Source organism: Rhinopithecus bieti, unplaced genomic scaffold (genome assembly GCF_001698545.2).
Source record: "Rhinopithecus bieti isolate Rb0 unplaced genomic scaffold, ASM169854v2 scaffold_5982, whole genome shotgun sequence".
Lineage (NCBI taxonomy): Eukaryota > Metazoa > Chordata > Mammalia > Primates > Cercopithecidae > Rhinopithecus > Rhinopithecus bieti.
The window spans coordinates 1631719-1643432 of record NW_016805132.1 but is presented as its reverse complement, the minus strand read 5'-3'; the positions used below and the strand labels follow the sequence as shown (position 1 = coordinate 1643432).

Here is an 11714-nt window from a genome sequence, read left to right as displayed (position 1 = left end):
CGCCGGCTGTGGGCGGTGCTCCAGGCCCCGGGCCCGCCGGGCCGGGGGGACTGCACGCGGGCGCCCCGGCCGCGGGCCACAGCCTCTTCAGCCTGCCGGTGCCCTCGCTGCTCGGCTCCGTCGCCAGCCGCCTGTCCTCCGCCCCGTTAACAATGGCTGGTTCGCTAGCTGGGAATTTGCAAGAACTCTCCGCCCGATATCTGAGCTCCTCGGCCTTCGAGCCTTACTCCCGGACCAACAATAAAGAAGGGGCCGAGAAAAAAGCGCTGGACTGATTTTAAGTGTTTCCCTGTATTTATATTTATACTATCTATTGTGGTGATATTTATGGACTCACGCGCGTTAGGTGCCCAGAGCTCCTGCTCTGGGCTCCTGGCTCCCACCAGGCCTCTGACAGCTCTCCTTTCCCACCCAGGCTCTGCTACCAATTTCATCTCATTCGGGCTATTTTTTTTTCTACCTTGCCTCCGAGATTCCTCCCCAACCCCCAACTTCCTTCTGAATCCAGGAGCGATCCAAAGAATTGGGAAAAATGCGCGAGTTAGTCAAACTGATGCCCTCACCCCGTGCCCAGCCCAGGAGGGAAAAGACTGGTTCTAAGTCCAAAGCACAGGACGTTTGCTCTAGATCCGCGGCTGCTGCGGCTGCCGACTATTCCTAGGAATATTTGAAAGAGGAAAACTGCGCGCAGACCCCAGGGGCTTCCAGGTTTCTTTAGACCAAAAAAGGAGGACGTTCCTTCCTCTTGCCAGAGAAACCAGGGCTTGTGGGAGCCCCTGGGCCCCGCTTTGCGGACCTCTCGGGATAGTCGATAGACAACACAGCTTCTTGGCGGGACAAATCCTGCGGTTTTTCTCCCCTTTAGGGCAACTCCAATCACAACCACCCCCGACCCCAGGAAACAGTAACAAACGTCCTGGTAGGCAACGACACTAATACATTTGATCTAATCAGCAATAAAAGCAATTGCTACGTAAAACCAGATGAAGTGGAACCAGTTTTTAAATACTCGTAATGATGAAGTTTGGAAGGTGTAAGAAAATTCAGGATAGAGAATGCCCCACAGGGCAATGCAAAATTAAGGTTCTGGGTATTGTAACCTTAAACAGGAATTTAACGGGGGAAAAGCAAAGGAAAAGCCAACGCCGCTAATCAAAGAAAATTCAGAATCTTTTCTCCGAGGCTGTTCGGGGCGGTGGCCGACAGCTTCTCCCTCCTCCAGCAAAGAGCAAAGCGGCTGCCGGCGGTAGTCTGGGCGCCGGCGCTTCACCCTACGGCCTCTCAGGCGCGTAGCTTTGGGCACAATCGCTCGGCTTGGAAAACGAGTCAGCACTCATTGCCTCTTCTCCCGAACTCTCGGATTCACAAATCCTTTCCTGCACGCAGGAAACGGCTGGATTTCTGAGCAGTTCTTTGCGGAAGGGGAGGCAGGGACGCTGCTGGGCGGTCGGGCCTCCTCTAGCAGTAGTCTCAGAGTCCAGACAGCGTCTTGTGTGATTGATAGGAGGAAAGACACTCCCCTCGCCTCCCCAGTCTTAGGGTTTCAGTGGTCCCAAATCAGAACACGAACCGCGACACCCTCTTTCCTTACCCTGCACAGCAGCGATCGTCCCTACAGCCACGGCCACCCACATTTTAACCAAATTCATAGACCCAGACTGCGAGGTGCCGCAGTGTCTAGAATGTATTCGTCCATCTGAAGCAAGCGAAAAGCATTTTTTAAAATAGTAATTTTATTGTAAATTATTTACGTCGGAAACTCCCCCCTCTTTTTCATCTTTTTTTTTTCTAGGCAAATAGTGAAGAAAATAATGAACGATTCAAACGCGGGTAGGTGTCACTGAATCCAGGCTACTAACTTTGTTCTGAATGTTTTGGATATTTGGATGTTTTGTATTTATGTGGTGAGAGTGAAATATATATATCTATGATGATAAATGAGGTGTATTTCTGTCTTGTATTTGAAGGATAAAAAAACAAAAGAAGAAAAGGAAGAAAGAGCCAGCAAATGATGAGTCTCGGCGTGGGGACTCCGGGGGCAGAGGGTGGCAGCCCCTATAGTGCGGGGCCCTGCGACTGGTACCGTGAGCGCCTGGGATGAGGTTTGGGCGGATTTCGGGTTTCCAGAGAGGCAGACGCCTGCCTACGACGATTTGTTCCACTTCCTTGAGTGTTTCGCTCTCGATTTCTCTGTCTGTACCTCTGAGGTCGGCCCCTCAGACCCTCCTTCTTAATTTCCCACTGCGTAATTCTTAGTTTATTTAGGAACTTATCTCCGGACACTATGAAGTCCCTGCCTCCTAATGCTACGTTTCTAGAGTCTTCCAGCTGCATCTTCATGCCGGCAGCATTTTGGATTTTGTGCAATCATGGGCCCAGAATAGGCAAGGTTTTATTTTCTTCTGACTTAGAATAAGTCTCGCCAATGTCAAAGAGAAACTTTGAGGGAGCAGGAGACTGAAATCGATATTAATTCCTGCAAAGAGACCTCTCGCCCCACCTCGCCCCAGTGCTTATGCGGTGGTGAGGGATGTAGACGTTGCAAACAAATCTTGGGAAGCGAGGAGAGCCGGGGACACTTCAGGACACGCTCTCCTAAAGCGTGTGCAGCACGGGGCGAAGTCCGCGCAGCGGGCGCAGCGGCCCCGGCTCCTTTTGTAGCGCCCGCACACCTGGGTGTTGCAGGGATCCGCTGTTCCCGTGCAGCACCGGCACTAACCAGGTCTTAAAACCCCTACTCGTGTACTGTGCCTGAAGCTGGAGTTGGAGGCATCCAAAATAAGGCGGGGCACAGTGTGGGCGGCGGAGTCCCTGAGCCTTGAGCTCGGCTTTTTGCTGAGATCACAGCAGTCGCCCACAGACAGTTCACTTTTATTTCTCAAAGTTGCTGCAGATCCCTCAGCTTCGCTACTCTTGGCTCTTCCCCTCCCTTACTTTCTTTTGCTTGAAACTGCTTTTCCTTTTCTACTCTTTTCTTCTGTGCTCCTGTCCTGTAAATCCCTGCACATCCTCTAAGGAGTTCTCTCTCTCTCAGTGGTGTGGGCTCCCATCTCATTCCGCCACCCCGCCCGTCTCCCTCCTCCATTACTTCTTCCTTCCAGGTCGGTCTCTCGCTCTCATTCTCTCTCTCTCCTTTGGTTTTCTGGTTTTCTTCTCCTGCTCAAGGGGTCCCAAAGGCCAAGGCAGTGGATGACTCTCACTGCAGCTTCAAGGCTGGTGGCTGGGGCCCTCCAGGGGTGAGAAGGAAGGGAGAAGGTGGCATAACTTTTTGGGACAAAATAAAACACAAAATCCTAGCTTGGAATTCCCAATACATTCAGCCTTCTCTCCCACGGGCCTCAGCCTGGGAAGTCACCAAGCAGATCCCTCCTTCCATCTTCCTGCCCTTTCTCCTTTTTGCTTTCTTAGCCCTGAAAGAGGGAAGGACCAGTCACCCCATCACTTCTGCTCTCACCTCCCTTCCCTCCCTGGCTTTGGGAAGAGCTGCTGAGCTCTTTGCCTGCCACTCAGGGAGTGCAATTGTTCTTAAAGAGCCTCTTCTGCATAGAAAAAGAATTGCAATTTTAATTAAAAAACAGTTATAGAAAATTCATTTAATTTTAGTGACTATCTTCTTTTCCCGCCTTCCCCAAGGGCCTCCAGTAAGCTGCCTTGGTCCCTGGAGGCCTCTGGCTTCCAACTGGAGACTCACAGGCCTTGGAGGAGGAGGAGGCAGGTAGCCTCTAGGCCAATAGCTGGGCCTGCCTGGGGAAAGGTGGAAGGAGGAACAGCTGCAGGAGGGGGGAGCTGAAAGGAATCTGATGCTCAAGCCTGCACAAAGCAACAGCCAAATTGTTTCAGAGTGAAAAAGAAAAGGGGAAAAAAACCTCTTAGCAAACTCCTGTGAGTTTGGGGGTCAGGTTCAAGAAAGATGTGGGAAGTCACTTGGAGAGCTAAATGGGACACAGGGACACATGCTCATATCCGCACTTGCAGTTGCTCTAACCTTCAGCTAGAATGTATTAATAAGTAGCATTTAGCAACCCTTTATAGTTTACAAATAGCATTTCACATACACCATTCTACTATTCCTCATGGTGGCTTTGAGAGGTCCAGCTCCATTTTAAAGACTCATATACAGGACTGGAGCAAATAACTTGCTCAAAGCCTCATGGCTGCTCAGAACCCAAGATTGTAAGCTCCCCCTAGGGCCAGAGGCCTCTTCTTTCAGTTTTTTTCTCTCTTCCGCCTTTGCCTCCTCTTTCCCTCTTCCCTTTCTCCCTTCCTTCCTCCTTTCCTTCTTTTTGGTATCTGAATTCTTTAGCCTATTTGCACCCACATCTGCTAATGTCCATATCTAGCCATCTATTACAACAGCTGCTGAGGATTTCCTTGGTGGCCTCATCAAGAAGTTTGAATTTCTCCCTCCTTCCTGTTTTTTTTTTTTCCTGCCACTGTCCCAACTCTTTCCCTGTACCTCTCTCTAGAATGACATCTTTAAACCCCTTACCCTCTTTGGTCTTACACATCCTTATAAATGATTATTTTTAAATTGAATTATAATATCCATGTGGTAAACACTCACAGGGTAAAGTACACAAAGCATAATTACACAAGTTGATAATTTACACACACACACACACACACACCTTCTTGAATTGCTCCAATGATACCCTTTTAACTTCTTCTCTTCAGCCACATAAGCCACATGATTATACACAGTGTCTTTCTCCTGTTTGAAAAGAAATTGTGTCACATTGGTGTGCTGTTCTTGCATAGAAAGCCTTTCTAAGAAGTCTTTTTAAGGTTTCTTGAAGGATTTAAAGTCATGTATCTCTTCTAACCTCCTGAAGTCCTGAGTTTAAGTGGCTTGATTAAATGGCTGATCAAAACTTAAAACATACTAGGTCAATGTTTTCAAGATACAACTGAGGACCAGCTGCTTCAGAATCATCTGGGGAGTGGCTAAAATTCCAGGTTCCTAAGCCCTAGTCCCATCTGATGAATCAGAAACTGGGTTAGGGTTTAGGAACATGCATTTTAAACACATTTCCAAAGTGATTCTTATCCAGACTAATATTTGAGAAGTACTGTATTAAATGGCAAACTCCCAAAAACACTGCAGCCTCCTGCATCTGGCCCAGGGCCTGGCATTTGGTAGGAATACAATGAATGTTTGTTAAACAAATTAATCCACAGTTTCTGACACAGTTTAGAATTTCTTGGACCACATTATGCTATTGTAATTTAACACCATTTCTACATCGGGAAATCTTTACATTTCAGATTCTTTTTCATTTTCATGGAGGTTTCATTTTAATGGAGCAGGAGAGAAAAGAGAGATCTACTTTAATGGTTTCTCAGGTCTCAGGGAAGGTCTTTTATAAACTCAGTGGGGACCACCTTCCTGGACAGGCTGCTCCCTTACAGACCTGGTAGTTTGGGGAAAGGAGGAGGAGAGCCCTTCAGGTTTGCTGAAAGGCATTCGGATGCATACCCTTCTTGGTTGGAACTGAAAGCTTCTGTTTGAAGAGACATGAGTTCTGGAAGGAGCAAGGCCACCAGGTTCAGAGAACCTGGCATGCAATGGACATGAAAGCTGAAAATTACTTGCGTATTCTCTGATTTATAGCTAATATAGATAATATGATTTATAGCTAATATGTGCTTCTCTAGAAACACATTCACCTATCTTCTTACCCTGAAACAGAAAATAAATATTGTGCTTTATCTGGTAGTGTTGTATTCATTCTTAAAAATAAATCCCATCATATATATGGGTAAAATATGCACAAAATTTTTCACGTAAAAGTTTTCTTCATATAAAATCTGTTATGTGTGTTAACAACAACATAACATGTATGGCAATAACACACACACACATATATACACACATATAAACATGTACATAGCATTCCCTGGTATACAAGGCGGAGTATGCTGGTTTAATGCACAGAGAAAAAGTAATTCATCTTAACGGTTTCTAGTTATGGGTTCTGGAGTCAGAATGACTTGGGTTCAAATCCCAGATACACCACTTAATAGCTGTGCAATCTTGGAGAAATTACTCATCTGGCTGCTCTAAACCTATTTCCATGTGTATCAAATGAAGGTAATAATGGCACCTACCTCGTAGGATTGTCATGGCGGTTTAGTCAGATAAAGCATCTAAAGCATCTAGTACAAGCCTAGGAAAAATTATATGCTCAAATATTAGCTATTTATTATAAGACTGTGATTGAGATAGCTGACTATCTGAGATTCTCTCTGGGGCCTCAATTTCCCCATCTGTAGAATGAGGGTGTTGGCCTAAAGTCCTTTCCTGAGGAAGGGGAATGTGATTGGGTCACGCATAATGGAATTTACTCCCCCTGCCTTTAGACTTGGTATCACAGTCATCAGTAAGCACAACATCTCTACCAAAATGGTAAATTATTATTTTAATGACTTGGCAGACAGCCCTCAGCTGTCTGTTCTTTGGAGACTGCCTCATCTGAAGAGAGCCACTGTGCCCAAGTGGTTTCCAATGACTTTCCAGGGTGGTTTCCAATGACTGGTAGACCTGGGGATAAGCCTGGTCCTTGCATCCCAACTTTGGATAGATTTGAAGAATCACCTCATCTTCTAAACTCTTGGAAGGAATGGCTGAGGCCTCTGTTGAGATCCCTATGCAGTTTGACTTCTGTCCAATACTGCTTCCTTCCTTTCCCTTCCTTCCTTCCCTGTTGAACTTGAAGCACTCCCTAGCAAACCTCCTACCTGCTAATCTCCTCAGTTCTTGAGTCAGCCAATTTCAATGGAAAGGTATGAGAAGGAGAATGCTAAGAGTTGGGAATGGAGAGGAAGCAGTGAGGATGGCTGAGTGCAAGTAGTGGGAGAAGAGGCAGGAATGCAGGCAGCACCTGGAATACCACGTTGACGACATGGATTTTGCCATCATGGCGATGAGGAGCCACTGAAAAGTTCTCCCAAGGAGATCATGGAATCATTGTAGTTCTCATTTTACAAGGTCTTTCTGGCAATCTGAGGGAGAATCCTAGAAGAGGTGGCATGGGAACAGGAGTGCACGGATTCTGAGGCAGACGCCAGTTAGTGAGTACACTTCCACAGAAACAGGAGAGCAAGGAAGGATGATGGTGATGCGATGATGGTGGGGGTAAGGGGTGAGGGTGAGGGTCGGTTGGTGAAGTGGCAGTAGAAATGGAGGGGAGAAATGAGTTCAAGGCATTTTGCTGAAATAAAACCAACAGATCTTAGTGTCTGACTAGAGGTGACTGGTGGTGGCATTGATATCAAGATTGGGTCCAAGTGGAATTTTGAAACCATTTTCCTTGTGTCAGAAAGGGAATTTGATGAGGAGCCTGAAGCCAATAAGGGTTTAGTGGGGGTACTGGAGGCCGAGTTGGCTCCAAAACTGGGGAGATAGCTGTTCACTGGGGCGGAGGCCTCAGCCTGGAAGGCGGGAGGGCCCAAGGGTGGAAAGGCGTGGAGCCTGAGCCATGTGATCCATTGGGCATGCGCGATGGGGCATGCGTGCTGGGAGGCAAGGCGAGGGCCGACGGCTCTAGGACTATAAGGGTGGCAGGGCTGGCGCTCTAGGGACTCCTGGGGCTCTCATCCTCCAAGCCTGGACCCCGGCGCCTCACGCAGCCCATCCCGCACAGCTTCCGCGTCCACCGCGGCCAGGGCCTCACCAGGAAAGTGGGAAGTTCGGCCTGCTTTTACTCTTTTAGCGGCCGGGCCCGGACCCACGCTGAGCACGGCTCCCTCGCTCTCTTGCCAGCGCGGGCAGAAATAGGGACTGAAAATACCTTCCTGGGTCAGGCCCTTAAGACGCCAGCTGTGACCCAAGGCAATGGAGCGGCGGGAAGTGACGTCAAGCGGAGGCAGCGCACCCTGGAAGGCCCCTTCCAGCACTGAGCCCTCGGCCCTTCCAGACCCACGCTGTTGACCCCCAGCTTCTTGCACGGAGGGAAGCAGGGGCATGGAGGGTGAGAGGCTTGCTAAGGGTGCCCAGGACGGACGGAGTGCCAGGTTTTTGTTTTGTTTTGGTTTCCTTCCCTTGCGTCTCGTGGGTTAGATAAGACTGCCATCTCTTAGATCGGTGGCCAGAAAGTCAGGTCATCAGCCCATTTTACTGAGGGTCTGGCTTAGTCCCTTCCTGGGAAGAGCTAAAGGCAAATTCAGTTTTCTGTCCTAGTTGTCAGCTGATGCGAGGGAGAGTAAGCACAGTGGAGTGGGAGTATTATTCACAGGGATGGACAGACAGCCTGTAGAATTCTGAGATGATCAAGAAGGTATTTCGGTTCTTACCAGGGAATCCTAGGGAGAAACGGAGGGGAGAGAAAAAGAAAAGGAAATGATGTGAAAGGAGGTGGGGGGTTCGCATTGAGGAGAGGTGTAAGATGAGGCTTGTAAAGTGGCCTGGTCAAGGAAGGGCTTGAAGACCAAACTAAAGATCGCTATTCTGTAGGCGAAGGGAAGGTTTTGGGCAGGGCAACAATGGGAGGAAGGCCAAGTTACAAGATGAGATGGGTGCCAACAGGTGAGAAAGGTTAGTAAACAGATTGGTGTTGAGGTCTGGGATTGAGCTGCAGGTGGGGAGGATGGAAAGTAAGTAGTTGTCTCATCAGTGATGGCATGAGAAACAAGTTAGTTAACACATTGATACCAACATTTGTTTCTAGACATCAGCATTATTTTCGTTTTAAGATCGTTTCCCTGAGCTGCCTGTGACCGTCTCTGTTCAGAGAACAGTGGGAGGGTGGCAAATAAGTTCAACTCTCGAGCTAAGTTGAATTATTTGATGGTAGCTGCCTGGGGGTACTAAGTTGCGGAGGATTCCGAGGCCTCATCTAAGCTCCATGGAAAAGTAGCTGATCATTAGTGATGTCTGCCAACATTGGAGGGGTTCTTCCAATTCTGAGACAAATATAAGTGGCTTTGAGGCCAGATTGCTTCCCTAGGTTCTCAGTAAGGAGCTGGGTCCATGTTTGGCTCAGCAATTTTTCTTAGCCTGGGTGGGTCAATGGCAAAGTAGGAAGCTGTTTCCAGGTAACCTGGGGCAAGGTTCCTGCAGCAAGTATCCCAGTCATCACCTTGACCCCACAATATGGCCATAGTAGGAAAACTTGGGCTTTGAATTCCACCTTTGACTTTTATTGGCCATGTGAACTTAGGCAAATAACTCCTTTCAGTCAGAATCCTCATCTGTAAATAGAATTACAGGGAAAATATAATTATTACTTTTCTTTCATCCTATTTTTTGAGACAGAGTCTCTCTCCGTCACCCAGGCTGGAGTGCAGTGGCGTGATCTCAGCGCACTGCAACCTCTGCCTCCCAGGTTCCAGCAATTCTCCCTGCTTCAGCCTCCTGACTAGCTGGGATTACAGGTGCCCACCACCACGCCTGGCTAATTCTTGTATTTTTAGTAGAGTCAGGGTTTCGCCATGTTGGCCAGGCTGGTCTTGAACTCCTGACCTCAAGTGATCCACCCACCTTGGCCTCCCAAAGTGCTGAGATTACAGAGAAATTCAATGAGAAAAGCAAAGTGCAGCCTGTTTTAAAGATGTAGAGCCTGAGACCAGGAGAATCAATGTGTCAGTGAAGGGATTATACTTTGAACTTTATTTTTCTGAGTCCTGGAATACCACTCTGAATATGATACTTAACTCTTGAGTTTTGCTTCATTATCAAATGTGCTCTACCCTCAAGCTTTTTCTGTGAATTCAGGGTCCACTTTTTTCATTGCCTGAGGCTCATTAACCCCCAAGTTAGAGACAGGACCATCAGTGACACATCTAAAGTTTGGCTTTTTTTTTTTTTTTTTTTTTTTTTTGAGACATAATCTTGCTCTGTCACCCAGGCTGGAGTGCAGTGGTGCAGATCATGGCTCACTCCAGCTTCAACCTCCCAGGCTCAAGGGACCCTCCCACCTCAGCCTCCTAAGTAGCTGGAACTGCAGACAAGCACCACCATGCCCACCTATTTTTTTATTTTTTTATAGAGACAGTGCCTCACTGTGTTGCCCAGGCTGGTCTTGAACTCCTGGACTCAAGCAGTCCTCCCACCTTGGCCTCCCAAAGTGTTGGGATTACAGGTGTGAGTCACCGTGCCTGGCCAGCAATTCTTTTTTTTTTTTGGAGACGGAGTCTCACTCTGTTGCTGGAGTGCAGTGGCTGGATCTCAGCTCAATGCAAGCTCCCCCTCCTGGGTTTACGCCATTCTCCTGCCTCAGCCTCCCAAGTAGCAGGGACTACAGGCGCCCGCCACCTCGCCCGGCTAGTTTTTTGTATTTTTTTAGTACAGACGGGGTTTCACTGGGTTAGGCAGGATGGTCTCAATCTCCTGACCTCGTGATCCGCCCGTCTCAGCCTCCCAAAGTGCTAGGATTATAGGCTTGAGCCATCGCGCCCGGCCCAGCAATTCTTTTTTTTTTTTTTTTTTTTTTTTTTTTTGTGAGATGGAGTCTTACTCTGTCACCCAGGCTAGAGTACAGCTGCAGGGACATGATCCCGACTCACTGCAACCTTCGCCTCTTGGGTTCAAGCAATTTTCGTGTCTCAGCCTCTCGAGTAGCTGGGATCACAGATGTGCACCACTGCGCCCAGCTGATTTTTTTTTGTATTTTTAGTAGAGATGGGGTTTCACCATGTTGACCAGGCTGGTCTTGAATTCCTGGCCTAAAGCAATCCACCCACCTTGGCCCCCCAAAGTGCAGGGATTACAGGCGTGAGCCACCATGCCTGGCCAGCAATTCTTTTAAGTACATTAGGAACAAGAATCAGACATGCAAAATTAGGTAGAGATAATTTGGAATGTAGGTAGATGTGGGGTGACCCAAGGTCAGGGGTCACATGTCATTATTGGAAGTTAAGGGGTGCTAATTACTCACTACCTTTTCCTTCTGGCTCAAATCGACTGCAAACTAGGTGCCACATAGGGTTCCAAATTTAAGTGGCATCAAATGATTCTCAAAGTTGTCTCTTCTCTTCTGCAATTGAATTTACCTATCTACTCACAGGTAGAGAAAGGGAAAACGAAGAGGGATAGAACCCCTACCTTTTTAAGAAGAACCCACACATTGGGAGGCCGAGGCGGGCAGATCATGTGAGGTCAGGAGTTTGAGACCAGCCTGACCAACATGGAGAAACCCTGTCTCTACTAAAATTACAGAATTAGCCGGGTGTGGTGGTGCATGCCTGTAATCCCAACTACTTGGGAGGCTGAGGCAGGATAATCGCTTGAACCTGGGAGGCGGAGGTTGTGGTGAGCCGAGATCACGCTGTTGCACCCCAGCCTGGGCAACAAGAGCGAAATTCCATCTCCAAAACAAAACAAAACACAAAAAACAAAACCCACGTAGTGGTTTAGTGAATGGTAGCGCTCACCAATTAGATTATCTTCTTACTTTTCTCTTGAATTGTGAGAGTCAGAGGCACAGTCACCTTTCCCAGAACTTCCCTAAGAGGGTAGAAGCATTGGCTAAACTGCCTTGCATAAAAATGTAATAAAGTACTTTAATTATTTTTGTTACGTTTAATAATATACGAAGAGGTTGAGAGTTCGCACTGTTCTCTTGAATTCGTTTTTACTGTTGAGATTGCTGTTCCTAGATTGCTACATAGTAGGCACTTTAACATTTGTTGGACTGATTGACTGGAATCACAAAGTTAGTTCATTAGGACAGTTTATTTGGGTCCCTAGGATTTCATAAGTCGTGTCATGAAAATAT

General features: G+C 47.6%; 1 protein-coding gene across 1 annotated transcript in view; it reads left to right on the top strand.

Moving 5' to 3' along the window:
• The window catches only part of VAX1 (ventral anterior homeobox 1), a 10002-nt gene extending 4234 nt beyond the window's left edge, over window positions 1-5768 (top strand). Inside the window, exons 3-4 of the mRNA XM_017871236.1 lie at window positions 1793-1830; window positions 1968-5768. Coding sequence (XP_017726725.1) covers window positions 1793-1830; window positions 1968-2061 — 132 coding nt within the window. The 3' untranslated portion in view covers window positions 2062-5768. The remainder of the gene's footprint in view (window positions 1-1792; window positions 1831-1967) is intronic.
• The last annotated feature ends 5946 nt before the right edge of the window (window positions 5769-11714 follow it).